At 43.4% G+C, this 16,434-nt stretch overlaps 1 protein-coding gene across 3 annotated transcripts in view; it reads right to left on the reverse strand.

Annotated features, from left to right (window-relative positions):
* The window catches only part of CRYZ (crystallin zeta), a 326,836-nt gene that overhangs the window by 46,699 nt on the left and 263,703 nt on the right, over positions 1 to 16,434 (reverse strand). For all 3 annotated transcript variants that reach the window (XM_086953869.1, XM_086953870.1, XM_086953871.1), the window contains exons 7-8: positions 5,704 to 5,805; positions 4,470 to 4,565 (exon numbers count right to left, since the gene is read on the reverse strand). In XM_086953869.1, coding sequence (XP_086809995.1) covers positions 4,470 to 4,565; positions 5,704 to 5,805 — 198 coding nt within the window. The remainder of the gene's footprint in view (positions 1 to 4,469; positions 4,566 to 5,703; positions 5,806 to 16,434) is intronic.

The raw sequence follows: 16,434 nt of genomic DNA on the forward strand, positions 1-16,434 counted from the left end.
GGCGCATTCTAAAAATTATCTATCAACAGCTATTTTCATGTTTGCATTCAGGATGTTGCAGTTGGCCGTACAGCCCAGGTGCAAAGGAGCTCATATTTGCTGCACTGAGACTGATGGCCATTCATGCTGGTGTCATGTGGAGGTCGCGCCAGCTAGTCTGCTCTATAGCATTCAACAGATCATAGCTCTGTTGAGGGTCCGTGTTGCTGCACAGCGGTGGTGGCAGTAAAGGGACACTTCCTATCACTTTACCACCAATGATAAAGCACAAAAGTAAAGCCGCACAAAGCTGTTGGTCGGGCAGGCAGAAATACTAACACGAAAAAACACAGCAGTTATGAGAGCTGATCTGAAGGGCGAAGAACTGGAAATAAAAACCGGGAACTAAAATGTAAGCCAGCCAAATTAGTCTTCGGCCTCAGACCCATTACGCCACCCTTCCAATCAAAATTTCCGAATCCTGGCCCTTTACGTCCCTTGATAGAGGCGCCATTCTCAAAACGTATCTCTATATGAAGTATATAGAGGAGAGGTGGAAAACCGATATTAACAATTTTCTAACTTATTCAGCACAGACATTTTTGGGAGTTTATGAATACGATGTGGGTACAGCGAACCAGGTGTCTTCAAAGAAAATTAAACAAAATTAATTTTAATGTGTAGGTGAGACAGCTGAAGGGACCGTACTGTGGTAGTCTTAAAATAGTAATTTAATTTGCTCAAAAGACAATATAAATAAAATATAATTCACTAAGAGTAGCCTAGCATGGAGAAAAGTAGTATGGAAACCAATTATTCGTTAATTTGGACTTTGGTGATGAGTGGGTCCATCTTTAACAATGTACGTAGTGAGATGAATAATTCGAACAAGTGATAATCTGCACATGCTTAACTCGTGTGTGCACCAGCATCTATCAAAACACTTCAAATAAGTCTTACACAAAAACAGGCTAATGGTTGTCACGTCTTTTTTTCTTCAAAAAAGCACTACCTCCCTGCTTAAACAAGGCACGGCCTGCAGCCATGAATAAGTGACGGCGGGGGGCGTGGCAGCTGAAGCCTTTGATGTGGCAAATGCTGCTGGCAGGGGGAAGCCTGTGGGGAAATGCAAGCTCGTGCACGAAGGAGCATGTGGTCACGTGATTTCATGTGAACTGTTGAGAATCCTCATCATAAAAAGTCAGCTTTGTGGATGGACAGCTATAGGTCTCTCTGCGAGTCCTAAAAATGGGGGAAAAAAGAAAAGCCTATATGAAGATTCATGAAAGCCATTTCACCTTAGTGAATCCCGATTGTCTCTTTCGGATTTGTTTTACTTTGCATCTCTTCACAGGTTTATACGTATTGATTTATGACAGTATTTGCATCAAAGTGCATTACAGAAATGTTATTGGGATTGCATAGATGGCAAGTATGTTATATGTTTATCACAAAACTAAAGATATCCATTCTTAAACACTCTCTTTCTCAAGTTTACTGAAGGTGTAGAGCCAAGCTGTCCCCAAGCAGACTATTGCCCTGCGTTTCTTTGCTGCTGCACTGGGTAATTTGAAATATGGTTGACAGAATAGGTAGGGCAGTAACTATCTGCCTCTTGAGAATGCAGAGTTTTTCATCTGGAACTGACCCGGTTTCTTGTTGGGTTTGATGCTTTTCCTGCCATTAGACCAAAGCAAAAGAGGTAAATCGGGATGTGAGATACATCTAGTTCCTTCCACATACCAACATTGGAAATACATTGGGAATTGCAATACTGTTTCATTTAAAACTTTCCTGATTGAAGAAAACTTATTAGAGTTGTCCAGATTATGAACGGTTCATGCCATAGTTCCAACTATGACTCTATTGACTACTACCGCTATTACAATTCATCAATGTTTCGCAGATACAGATGTTAAATGTGATCCACCAGTATGCAACACACCATCTTCTAATTTGAACTGCATGTTTGGTCATACTACCTCCTGGTAGGAATATTGAAACTGAGTATTCTGGCCTCCTGTGCTCACCTGGTGAGACGTTTTGACCACCAACCGCATAATCAGCATCAGTACATACATGAAGTTTGTTTTTCCTATGAGTAGTGGGGCAGAACTGAGTGCCAGGCAAAATCAGTCACCACTGAGGGGAATCCACAGTGCGTGCCCACTTACTGGTGGCTCTCCAATACCAAGTTCACCGCACTGCTTGCAGGTTATGTAACCACATAAATTAAAGGCATTATCATTTACAATGGAAATAGCTCAAACTCTTGCTAATGTGAGACCCTTTGCAGTTCAAATGCTTGTTTCATTATTGGGGACCCATTTGTTTTCTTCTTGTCTCCAATACTGTCAAAAATGACATCCATAATTACTATACATGAATAAACTACATGAATAAACTACTATCAGTAACTGTTCTGCTCATGGTACACTCAGGATGTTGACAGTGTGTAACAGTAATGACTACATACATGTCTGACTGAGCTGTTCAATTAGTCGGTAAAAAATATGCTGTTAGACACAAATCTTCAAAAACAGCATACATGCCCAGTATATGAACACATGCTCTTTGTAAACCAATAAACCCAGTTAAACATTCTTTTATAAAGTCGTTCACTACTATTAAAACCTTCCTATTACACAGGTCACATCCAAATACCTCATATTCTTTAAAGATTCTGCAGCTTGTTTTCGATCTTATATCCCATACAAAATGAGTTGGCTTTAAAAATCTTTTTGTACCAGCAGTAACCACATTCAATCTAATAAAATATGTAGCGAATTACATCTTAGATTCAACCCACATGTTCAGTTACTATGGTTATAAAATGTCATTCTTTACTGTTGAGCACAAAACAAATTCATTACAATTCTATACTTCAGCGACTCAATGCTACGTTGGGTAAGATATCAATACATAGAGACAATTCTCAACTTTTAAATCTCTAATGCTCAACATGTCTGACTACTTCAAAACATTTAGGCACAAAGGTATCACTATCTGCCACGTACTCTAGAGACTGCGCCTGGGAATCTGGGGCTAAAGGTGTGCAGAGCAGGCTCTGAAAAGGCATTCAGGCTGCAATTAGGAGACACCAGGGAGATGCCAGGTGCCCTGCACACAGTCCAGCGGGCACTCAGGATGTGCCAGGATCTTTGGCCCCGAAACTCTGGGACTGCAGTGGTCAGGGTAAGAGTGAAGCTGTGATCAACAGAGCTGCTTTCACGGTTACTGGTTACTACAACAGAAGCCCTTACTTGCATGAAGCAAGTTCTTATTTCAATACACAGGAGTAAACCCCTGGACCTTTTCCAACAATGCAGAACTGAACTCCAACAAATTAAAATAAACTGTTTTGGTTTGTAATCTGGAATCAGAGACAAGCTCACGCTATGTCTACCCCCAGCTACTTTGTGCTTGTTGAGCACTATAAAAAGCGTAACCATATAATTTTTGGGGCAGATTGTCAGATTAATTTCACTAATTGGGAGACCTGGCAAAGGCTGCAGGCAAAATACTTATTTTTTGCAAGATTCACAAACATCTCCATAACCATTTTGAACTAATCTGAAACTGCACAGGCTGCAAAATGAAATATCTGTTAATATCATTCTGAAACTAGCCAAATGAGACACTTTAGGAATCACGTTATGCCTATAATATAATTCAACATAAATTAGGCCCAATGTATTCACACATGTTGAAGATGTTCCCTTGAAGGGTCTGGGCCTAAAACCTTCACCCTATCATTTGACCTTTTTCAGGAAACTCTTGATCTCAGCACAATTTTTGCCTTCAATTTATTAATGCACATTGAAGTTCACTATTTATTGCATAGAAATCTAGCACTTGGAGAAAAATTGTCTGAAGTTAAACATTAATGAAAAAATACAATGTGTAGGTGCTGAAGAATAGGGCTGTATGATAAACAGTGAAGGAAGTAAAGGGCGAGAGGTGAGGGCTGCACTATGAGACTAGGATAATGAGGGAAGGGACAGAGGCATGGCATATTGTTGCAGCAAATATATACACCGGAAAAAAACTTGAAAGTGATTATTAAACATTAACCCCGTCCCATAAAAAAAATAACTGATTGAATTAAATCTTTTAGTCACTGTTTATTTAGCAACAAGATGCCACTCTTGGTGATGGTTCACACAAATAAAATGCTGCATAACATCAGATAGAATCACAAAATCTGATGAGATACGTTCAGAAACCTATTACAATATATATCCATTTACAATATTTGCACTGAGCACCACTGACTCACCTTGGTAGGCAACCTAACTGTGGGTGGTCAGGATAAAGAGTGGTGTAAAATCCTCCCGTATTCCCAAGTAGAGGGCTGAGAATGGAAATGAAGTCTTCTCACCTGATAAGCACTCTACATGCTTTATTTGGCCAATGGTTGTAATCTAATACTATTAAATCAGAAACAAACATTCACCTTTTTTGGCATAATCAAGCCTACTTTTTCTTACCTTGGTTTGACTGAACAGAGAAACACCAATAATGCTGGTTTCTTTCGCCATGGTGTCCCTGGGGTTTATTTCGATTGAGCCCCTACAGCCTACGATCTGTTACAGAACACAAAATTGAAACATAAATTTCAATCGAGAGCAAGAAATAAAAAATACACCATTTCAAATCCCATGCACCTACAGTATTTGCAAAGAGCAGCTTGAGTTACAAAGTTCCATCTCAGAAGGCTTAGCAAAGCTCCGGGCTTGGCTGCATGTGTTGGGAAATTTAGTCTAGCCTCTGCGGCTCTGTGACAAAAACACATTTCTTTTGGTCAATTAAATTTCCTCCAAGTATTCTTGATAAAAGAGAACTCCTCCCTCATATCATATTTGCAGTTACACAAGCCCAACACAACTTGCTTAAGGGAGTCACATAATGTATGTCCTACTCAGACTAAAAAGAGCTCGAATCCTACAGTTGAGGTACTTATTCAAAAAGGACACCACAGCTCATATTGATTTGTCTAGACTGTACCATTTTATTCCCATGAAAGAACTCCAGGCCCGGACTGGCCGTTGCGGGCACCGGGCAATACTCCAGTGCGTCGCACGGGTGGGGCCTGGTTTCGGGCCCCTGGGCGCCGTTTTTGTTACAGGGCAAAAACGGCCCGTAACAAAATCGGCTGAAAACCGTCCCTTGCAACGAGCGCGGGGGGGGGGGGGGGGGGGGGGGGGGGGTTTACGTCCGAGCACTTTGCCAGGGCCGGTGTTGGTTCTCTGTCCGGCCCTGAAGAACTCTGTTGAAAAATGTGAGAATGAGGTCAATCATGAAGTGTCCAGACTTTTTTTTGTATTACTGCCCAGTTGCACCAGCCAAATGATGAAGCATGAGGTTCAAAAGAGGTATCACAAAGATGACAGAATTTCTTCACTTCACTCTAGCACAAATTGAAAAGCCCACACAAAACATTTTTTTCAATCTCAGAAGCAATAAATGTGATGTTCGTTTCCAAAGACCAACATTTCAAATATCACTCTGCGATTGTTGTAGCGACACAGTTGTAGTGCGGGTTAGCATGTAATATCTGTTGCATGTCTAAGCCACGCCCTCCATTTCATGCCTAAACCCCGCCCTCCCCTGCATGAATTAGCACGGACTGTTCTTAAACACGAGAAATCAAATTAGTATCACCAATGTAATTGCACAACCCAATTGTCAACTTCAATCACAGCTGCACAACAAAATACTTACAATTACTCTTCCACCATGTGACAGAAGTTTTAGATCATTGCTGAGATTAACGTTGGATAGCATCTCTATTATCACATTAATCCCCTGCTCACCCGTTGACTCCTGAAAGAAAAATGTACAGCATTGTATTATTATGAACTAAATGACTTTTGAAATCCAAACAACCGTGATCTAGCAAACTCTGAAGGCACATCAACTTCATTCACTCTTTCGCTGATATAAGGTCTTAGTTATGGGTTCTATTTTTTTCTCATGGTACCCTTAAAGTAAATAGGAAATAACTTGCTTTTGGCTGCCGAATGGAGAGTTTAAACAAGCAGTGGCAAAGCCAATATGATAGGTAACACACATAGACGAGAGCGCTATTGACCTTGCCAATGCTTTTTTCATTTGCATCAACATGCCAAAAATGGCCACCAGTGCATTACAATGTATGTATCATAATACATGCTCAAACATGAGAGTACATGGCTGGACATTTAGATTGGGTTTTCTGTTTAAAAAAAACCAGCCATTTCAAGATGACTACAGAGACGCACGCATGTATCGTGACTAAACTCATTGGCGGCCACTGTATTATTTGTATAATATTTTGTACCACTCGTGTGGCCCTGAAGAAAAGAATGACACTGCCAGGTAAAAGGCTACCCAGCTTTATATAAATGGTTGGGAAAGTCTATTTTTTGCAATTTATCCCACTTGGGAAGTGTTGGGTGCCCTGTGTGAGGGCTGCAAGGGTGCTTCTGTCTGGCGTTCTGAGTTGTTATTATGCCTCTACATTTTGTTGAGACTATGCAAAGCTAAACTTCATAGATCATGAATATTTGTGTCGCTATCCAAATGCGTCCACCTTTCTGCCTTAGCTTACCAATTATGCTGCACTACAAGTGTCTGTGGCAAATCCTCCAGTTACACTGAAAAAACTACAAAGGTCCCTCATGTTTGTGGTGAATCGAGAATACAAAGAGGAAGGCGGCCCCCAGTGCTGTCAGGTAATCACTGAGCCAGGGGAACACTTGAACGTGCAATACACACACGATTAACACCGTGTGTTATGCGAAAGCATATTGGAAGGGATTTTCTGTGTGCATTTGGCAGGCTGCTGCCTCTCTCCAGCTCATTGAGGATTTATGGAAACAGATGCTGAGCTAAAAAAATAATTTGTGACAAAGTAAAACAAACAAACAATCACCTGTTAGGATCTCGGTCTGCAAACAGTGGAAATACAGCTTTTGAGCACTCTGGTAAAAGGATTATAAGCATACGCACCAATACTATTACCTATATTTGTTTAGCTTGAATATTTTCAACTAAAGATACAATCCTTAAAGTTTACTTTAGAGTTTATGGTAATAAGGCTATCCTTTGTCGCCCCCAAAGAGAACATCAATCATGCTTGTTGTGCTTGGAGGACACACAGGAACAGCGTCCACCAAAAACAATCCTCGAGTCATTATGAAAGCAGACACTGAACTAAAAAAAAAATTATTTGGGAGAGAAAGCAAAATAAACAAGCAATCATTTGTTACGATCTCAGTCGGAAGTCAATGGAACTGCAGCTTACACATTTTATTTAATTGATTTGCTCATGCAGTTTTATATAGCACACATATTATCAAAGGGGTTCGAACACGTTACCAAAGAAATAGATTGCATAAGGCATATAAATGACATTACCCATGGGTGTTGAGACATTCACAATAGACCAAGAGCATTAAAGTAAGATATAAATCGCAGCAGTCAAATATTGAAAACTAGACATGGGCAGGTGGCAGGCATAGGAAGGAGTCCAATGAAGTTGAGATAAAGAGGTAAGAATCAAGGTAACGACCAGTGTGGAAACTAAGCCAACTTCCTGGAGAATGGAGAAAAGACATTAGCTATAATGTCTTCCAAAAGGAAGGGCTTTCAGTTAGGATTTAAAGGTATCCAGCGAGATAGGGGTGCATAACTTCGGAGGTAAGGAGTTCCAGACGTTGGTGGCACTTCTGAAAAAGGACTTACACATAGATTCATCAAGCTAAATTGCAATCGCAATAGCTGCGAATTAGCTATTGCGATCGCAATTAACAGAAAAGCTAATCATCATGTCAAAAACACAGAATTTGCGAAATTGCAAAATAAATCGCAGAATCTAGGAGGAACTCCTATAGCGAATCGGAAATAGCGAGAATCCATGGATTCTGCGATTTATTTAGCGATTTCGCTAAATAATCGCAAACGCCATTCATGAAAACTCGCAATTACCGAAAAAGCAGAAAATCGCTTTTTGCGAGGCGCAATTTAAGGAGAACCAAAAGCAGGTGGTAACCATTATGGAATTTTTTTTTTAGAAAAATCACCAACGAGCCACAGGTGCAGTGCTGAACAAAAACACTTAAGGAAACACAGTAGTAGCATGAGGACTCACACAATGCCAGGACTCTACATGGTGGTCAGGCGGCGTAGGCTCCAGGCTGCAGCATGGAACAGACGCAGGATCCAGGAGCGAATATTTCGCCAGCGGGTCACCCTGCTGGGCCAAACTGCGGAGCAAATTTACTCTAAGTACCGCCTGAATGGGCCAATGATCCAAAAGCTGATCCGGTCCCTAGACCCCCTGATGCTGCACCCAACAAGGAGGACCAATGCCGTGGCCACCCATGTCCAGGTCTTGTGCAGCCTGCACCTACTGGCCTCCGGAAGCTTCCAGGGGATAGTCGCTGTTACAGGGGGGATATTCCAGAGCACCATGTCCTGCTGCCTAAGGAGTTTCCTGGAGGCTATGCTGACCCGGCTACGCCACTACATCTCATTCCCCACCACCCAACAGGACTTGAATGAGACCAAGCTACATTTCTACAACGTTGCGCATTTCCCACATGTAATTGGATGCATTGACTGTACCCACATCCACATCTGCCCACCAGCACAAACGGAATACATGTACCGCAATCGCAAGACCTACCACTCCCTCAATATCCAGATGGTGTGCAACGCTAAGACTTACATCACGGACATAGTGGCACTCCTTCATATTACGGCACAGCGGCATTCACACACGACTGGCCAGGGGAGACTTTGGCGAAGGACACCTACTAGGTAAGTACACATGCCCCCATATAGTACACTGTGATCATGTAGCTGCGCAGAACAGGCACTCACCCTCTGCTCCTTTCATTTAGGTGACAGCGCCTACGGTCTCCGTGAGTACCTCCTCACCCCATACCTCAAACCTGCAACACCACAGCAACGGCGATACAATGCTGCACACATACGCACAAGAAATTGAATTGAGAGGACATTTGGCCTTTTGAAGAGCAGATTCTGCATACTTCACAAGACTGGTGGGCCATCAAATACGAGCCTGAGCTCTGCTGCGGCATCGTGGCCGTGTCTGCAACACTCCACAACATTGCTACCAAGTGCAGGATACCTGTCGAGATCTCTGGCAGTGAGTCGGAAGGGGACAACCGCCCACCTGCACATGTGCGTCATGCACGCGGGGCGAATCCTGCAGAAGGACACAGGCGCCGCAACCACATCACTAATAACTGTTTCTTTATTTATTTTTTATTTTTATTGAGCATGACCAGTAAAGATTAAGAATTTATTACAAAAGAGTGACAGCGTAATATAACAATAATAAATCAGATAATTCAATACAGAAAATATACCAAAAGCAAGTAAAAAAGCATTATTAACCAATACATGTAGACACCAAGAAACAAAGATTCAAAAGAAAAAAGCTACATAAATTAATAAAGTCAGATCAATTCAAATCAAATCAGGAGGGGAGTCTTGTATTGGAGTACCAATCAGAAACTGGGGCCCAAATCTGGGCACCAAGAGCTCTGGATGTTCTACCTTTTGTACTATATATAGCTACCTCCTGCTTGTATGTGGCAAGGAATCGACTAAGCCACATCTGAAAAGTGGGTACAACAGGATCTTTCCATCGGGCAGCCAGTATAATACGAAGGACGGCGGTGCCTAAAAAGACAATCCTACGTTCCTCCGTACTATAACCTAAGGATTCATCATGACCCAGAAGATATAAAGTAGCAGAGGATCTGAGACTCCGACCAAAAACTTGAGCCCAAAATCCTCCAATCATAGTTTGTAAAATATCGAGCTTGGGACAATCAACAAACATGTGGATTAGATTTGCTTGAGCCTGTCCACATCTTGGGCAACAATCATCTGTCCGCAAACCCCACGTGAAAAGCTTAAACGGAGTATAATAAAGATTGTAGATAGTTTTATAATATTGAGCTTTAAGATTGGGGGCTAAAAATAATGTTGCTGAGAGTGTTAGGGAATAATCAATATCCACATCTGGATTTCCGAGTTTTAATGCCCAAGCTCGCTCGACACGATCTAAATCGTCAGCAGAAAATTCAGAAAGTGTGTCATATAGAGTTCCTATCCTGGTAGATCGTCTCCCAATAATAGAAAAAAATGAAAACGATCTAAATAAATGTTGAGTTTAGAATTACGACTACTAGTAAACACTTGAAAGTATTTTAAATAGTCGGTAGATGGAATAGCGAATCTCTGCTGAAGCCCTTCAAAGGATGGGGAGACATCTTGTCCAAAAAAGTCACCTAGTGTATGAATGCCAAGATTCTCCCATTTCCTAGAAATGTTATCCTTTAAACAAGCCGGTAGGATCGTACTATGCCATAGAGAGGTGTATTTAGTGATTTTAGGAACCCCTAGATGTTTAGAGGCAAGTTTCCATATTTTCCATGAATTGCTAATCACCTTGAATTTGATCTTTTTGTAATATGATGCCTCAACTTGTCTCAAGAATAACCCTTGGCACCTATCACCTAATCCAAGTTCAAAAATAGAAGGGATATATGAATCTATATTAGATGGAATGCAAGGTTTAATATCAAAAAGCGGGCCCATTTGCTGAAGTAATGTTGACCAAAGATAGAATGTCAAGTTCGGAATACCAAGGCCACCTCTATGTTGAGGAAGAGTCAGTAATGGTAAAGCTCTCCTAATTTTCCCATAATTCCATAAGAATTTGGATACAGTGGAGTCTAATATTTTAATAGTGCTACCATCAGCCATCAGTGGAACGGCCCGAAACAGATAAAGTATTCTCGGGAATATGTTCATTTTAATATAATTAGCCCTCCCTATTATAGAGGTGTAGGTTGTCTACCCTCCTGAGGTCGGTTTTTACTAATTTGATCAAAGGATCAAAGTTAAGCCGATTGATATCCTTCACCTCAGGAGATATATTTACACCTAGATAAATTGCATTTTTAACCTTATAAGGGCTGTCGTATGAGATATTGTTTGTACAGAGAACCATGGTTTTATCCCTGTTTAGGAAATAGCCGGAGTAGGATCCAAACAGCTGAGTAATTTGCTCTATTTCTACAACTGCGTCAGCCGGATTGGTTGTAAGCACGGCGATGTCGTCAGCATATGCCAGAATTTTAGTTGAGTAGAGGCCCACCTTAACTGGCTGGATTAGAGGGGAAATAAGTAGCTTTAAAATTAAAGGAATAATGACTAGAGCAAATAATATCGGGGAGCATGGGCAACCCTGCCTAGTGCCTCTTTGTATCTCTACAAACTCCGACTCAAAGCCACCAATGGAAAGTTTGACCCTTGGATTGATGTACAAAAGCTTTTATGGCTTTAATAAAGCCTGGTCCAAAATTATTGTATTCCATAATGTCCCATAAGAACTGCCAAGATACTCGGTCAAACGCCTTTTCGGCATCAAGTAGGATCATCGATATTTCCCCCCCCGTGGCGCCCATGATGTCAAATAGGGAAATGGCTCTGCGGGTATGATCAGTCGTACCCCGCCCGGGAATAAAGCCATGCTGCCACGGGGATACAAGATGTTCGATGACCCCACTCAGCTGATTTGCAAGAATCTTAGCATATAGCTTTGAGTCGGAGTTTATGAGGGAAATAGGCCTGTATGAAGATGGAAACTGAGGGGGTTTCCCCTTTTTAGGGAATATCGCTATGTTGGTATTTTTCCAAGAGTCTGGTGATGTTGAGTGATATTGTACCCCCAAAAACAGATCTAATAAATAGGGTAATATCTGCTTGCCTAGCGCCTTATATAAGTCTAAGTGAATTTTGTCAGGACCAGCAGCCTTCCCATTAGCGAGGTCCGAAAGTGCTATCTCTAGCTCCGTAATTGTAATTTTTCTTTCAAGATCTTCCTTAACTGCTTGATCGATTTTCCTAGTTAATTCTGGTTCATGCAGCCAGTCATTGAGAAAGGTTTTCGTATCTCTGGTAGGCTGACGATCATCTTCTCTTTGATAAAGCTTTTGATAGTATTTTTGAAACACACCTACGATGTCCTGGGTGGAAAAGTATTGTTGTCCCTCATATTCAATATACTTTATTTTATTGTATGTTTGCTTTTGTCGGGTTCTAAGGGCTAATTGTCTCCCTACATTTTCTCCTGATTCATAGATTTTATTTTTATTAGCTTGATATGTTTCAGCCGCTTTTTGAGTTAACAAGCTATTAATTTCTGTTTTTAGAATCAATAACTTTTGCAGTGTATCAGAAGTTGAAATTCCTTGCTGAATCTGACTAGCATGTAACGTTTCAAGATTAGAGAGTTCCAAATTAAGCTGGGTATTGATACTATCCTGAGTCTTTTCACGTTTAGCTACGAACGAAATAGTCTCCCCCTCATCGCTGCCTTAAAACAATCCCATACAATGAACCTGGGAGCACTAAATTGATTGCAATCAAAAAAGGCTTGGGCCCATGATGTTATATGATCTATATATTCTGGGCTAACAAGGAGCTTGCGATCAAATGACCATTGGATATTAGATCTTTTAAAACTATCCATATCAAAGACAAGAGTGAGAGCGTTATGGTCCGAAATGGTTTTGGGGGATTTAACTTTATCTATTAGGGCCAATTTCTGCAACGATGTCATGATGTAATTCTAATCGGGCATACTTGTTATGGGGACACATTCCCCTCTCAACACTGCACTCATGCATGACAAGTTCAAGTTTGGCATTTATATAGCGCACTACTCACCCAGAGGGTCTCAAGGCGCTTGAGGGAGGTGGGGGGTTATGTATCAAATATCCAGGTTTTGAGTTGTTTTCTGAAGGAGAGGTGGTTTTGAGTAAGGAAGAGATGTGTGGGGAGGGAGTTCCAGGTTTTGGCCGCAAGGTAGGAGAAAGATCTTCCCCCTATGGTGGACCTGTGGATGCGTGGTATAGCGGCGAGGGCTTGGTTGGAAGAACGGAGTTTGCGGGTGGGGGTGTAGAAGGAAAGGCGTGTATTGAGGGATTCGGGTCCTAGATCGTATAGTGCTTTGTGTGTGTGGGTGAGGAGACGGAACGTTATTCTTTTGTTGACTGGGAGCCAGTGGAGGTCTTTCAGATGACTGGAGATGTGAGCTCTGCGGGGGACGTCTAGAATGAGTCTGGCAGATGCATTTTAGATACGTTGGAGTTTTTTCTGTAGTTTGGCTGTGGTTCCGGCATAAAGGGTGTTTCCTTAGTCTAGTCTGCTAGTGACCAGTGCGTGGGTTACTGTTTTTCTTGTTTCGATGGGGATCCATCGGAAGATTTTTCTGAGCATACGTAGGATGTTGAAGCATGAGGAGGAGACTGCGTTGACTTGTCTGGTCATCGATAGGGAGGAGTCTAGGATGAAGCCCAGATTACGTGCGTGGTCCGTAGGTTTGGGGGCGTTTCCCAGAGCCGGTGGCCACCATGAGTCATCCCAAGCGGAGGGGGATGATCCTAATATGAGGACTTCCGTTTTGTCCGAGTTCAGTTTAAGGCGACTGGTCTCCATCCATTCGGCCACTTCTTTCATCCCTTCGTGTAGATTGATTTTGGCGGTGTTTGAATCTTTGGTGAGGGAGAGGATCAGCTGGGTGTCGTCTGCGTAGGAGATGATGTTGAGGTTATGTTTGCGAACGATGGATGCGAGGGGGCTCATGTATACGTTGAAGAGTGTGGGACTGAGTGAAGATCCTTGTGGTACGCCGCAGATGACTTTGGTGGCTTCTGATCTAAAAGGGGGGAGGCGGACTCTCTGGGTTCTTCCTGCGAGGAATGAGATGATCCAGTCCAGTGCTTTTCCTTGAATTCCGATGTTTCTGAGGCGGTGTATGAGGGTGTTATGACAGACTGTGTCGAAGGCTGCGGAGAGGTCAAGTAGGATGAGGGTAGCTGTTTCACCATTGTCCAATAGTTTACGGATGTCGTCTGTTGCTGCGATGAGGGCGGTCTCGGTGCTGTGTTTGGCTCGGAATCCGGATTGTGATATGTCGAGGGATTTGTTGGATTCGAGGAAGGCGGCGAGTTGACTGTTGACAGCTTTCTCAATGACTTTGGCAGGGAATGGGAGGAGCTAGATAGGGCGGTAGTTTTTAAGTTCATTGGGGTCTGCTGTGGGTTTCTTCAGGAGGGCGCTGAGTTCGGCGTGTTTCCAGCTTTCCGGGAAAGTGGCGGAGTTGAAGGAACTATTGAGGATGTCGCGAAGGTGGGGAGCGATGATGGAGTCTGCTTTGTTGAAGATGTGGTGGGGACAAGGGTCGGTTGGCGATCCTGAGTGGATGGAGTTCATCAGGCGGATGGTGTCTTCAGTGGTGACTGGTTTCCAAGTACAAAGGTTGTTAGGGGGGAGATTAGGTTCTGAGGTGAGTGGGGTGGACTGGTCACCCGGTTGTTTTGTGAAGCTGTTGTGTATGTCGGCGATTTTGTTGTGGAAGAATGAAACTAGTGAGTCGCAGAGGTGCTGGGAGGGAGTGATGTCATTGGTGCCGGCTGATGGGTTGGTGAATTCTTTTACTATGTTGAACAGTTACTTACTGCTGTGGGCATTGTTGTCGAGTCGATCTTTGAATGCTGATTTCTTAGGGGAGGGTATTAGTTGATGGTGTTTACGGGTGGCGTTCTTGAAAGTGGCTAGGTTTTCGGTGGATGGGTTTCTTTTCCAGGCTTTCTCGAGGATGCAGCATGTCTTCTTGGATTTCTTAAGCTCATCATTGAACCAGGGGGCTTTCTTGAGTTTGAACTTGGTAGGGTTGTTTTTCAGAGGTGCTAACTCGTCAGCGCTGCGGGTGATCCATTGTGCAAGGTTGGTAGCTGCTTGGTTTGGGTCTGATGAATAGGTAGGAGGGTTTTGGTGGAGCGATGTGAAAAGTTGCTCAGTGGTGATTTTGTTCCAGTTCCTGCGGGGAATTTGTTGAAGCTGGTTTTGGGGCGTAGTCTTTTTGTAGTTGAAGTGCACGCAGCTGTGGTCTGTCCAATGGAGAGCTGTGGTGTGGTTGAAGGAGACTTATTTGCTGGATGTAAAGATTGGATCGAGTGTGTGTACGGCACAGTGGGTGGGGGTGTTAACAAGTTGTTTGAGTCCAAGATTAGCGAGGTTGTCTAATAGGGTGATGGTGTTTCTGTCGTTGTTCTTATCTAGGTGGAAGTTGAGGTCGCCTAGTAGGATGTAGTCCTCGGAGGGGAGGGCGTGTGGGCTGATGAAGTCAGTGATGTCTTCGCTGAATTGTGTGCGGGGTCCGGGTGGTCTGTAGATGAGGGTACCTCTGAGTGTGGTCTTGGGGTTGATGTGGATCTGGAAGTGGAGGTATTCGGCGGTTGTGAGGATGTCATCGGAACTGGTCGAGATGCGAAGGGTGTTTTTATGAACAATGGCAATGCCTCCTCCTATTTGGTTGGTTCGGTCCTTACAGATAATCTTGTAGCCGTCAGGGATGGCTATGGCGATGTCGGGTGTTGAAGAGGCGTTCATCCAGGTTTCTGTGAGGAAAGCGACATCCGGTGATGTAGAGTCGAGAAGATCCCAAAGTTGGACGGCGTGACTGTGGACTGAGCGGGTGTTGAGTAGGATGCATTTCAGATGGTTGGTGTCGGCATTCTTTTTGATGTTGGTGGGTCTGGTGAGGGTCCTAATGCAGGCAAACTTGCAGGAATTGCAGGGCAGGTGAAAGGTCCATGGGTGAGGCCGGGTGCAGCTTGGTGACAGATTGGTGGTCGGCCGGGGTTAAGGGCTGAGAGGGTAGCGGCGTCGTACGTGATGCAGGAGGAGGGGGGGTTGCGGGAACCAGGGGGTCTGGCGCTAGGCGCGGTCCAGGCACGGACGGGCGTAGACGGGCTTACCTTTGGCGCACATTCGGCACGGCCGCAGCGCGTGGACGCTGCACGTAGGTCCATCTGTCTTAAATGAGTAGTGGAGGGGGGCGGAGCGTGGGAGGGTCAGCAGGGAGGCGGGAGCGAGGTGGAGTGACGGCGTGGGAATGCACAACAAAACAAAATGGCAGCAACAATAACAACAAATGCTGCGAGGCAGGGCGAGATTGGGCAAAAAGGAGCGCTATGGGGGAGAATTAGTGCAGCAAATGCTAGCGGTTCAAAGCGCAATGGTAGCGTTAAAAGCGCTATGAAATTTGGCAGCAGTTTAAATAAAATGCACACAGCAATGAAATTGTACAGACAGGCAGGCGAGGCAAAAATCACTCAACAATCAGCAACCAGCAACCAGCAAAGCAATACAAAGCCCAGCAGTGCGCAAAAGAACTCGAAATGCAAAACGTAAAATGCACTCAGCAGTCAATAATCAGTGAAGTAACACAAAGCCCAGCAGTGCGCAAGCGAACTCGGAATGCAAAACGAAAAATGCTCTCAGCAATCGCTAATCAGTAAAGCAATATCGAGCCTAGCAGTGCGCAAATGAATAGACAGAGGCTAGCGCTTGGAAAGATAT

The sequence above is a fragment of the Lissotriton vulgaris genome, chromosome 1_1 (genome assembly GCF_964263255.1).
Source record: "Lissotriton vulgaris chromosome 1_1, aLisVul1.2, whole genome shotgun sequence".
NCBI classification, from domain to species: Eukaryota; Metazoa; Chordata; class Amphibia; order Caudata; family Salamandridae; genus Lissotriton; species Lissotriton vulgaris.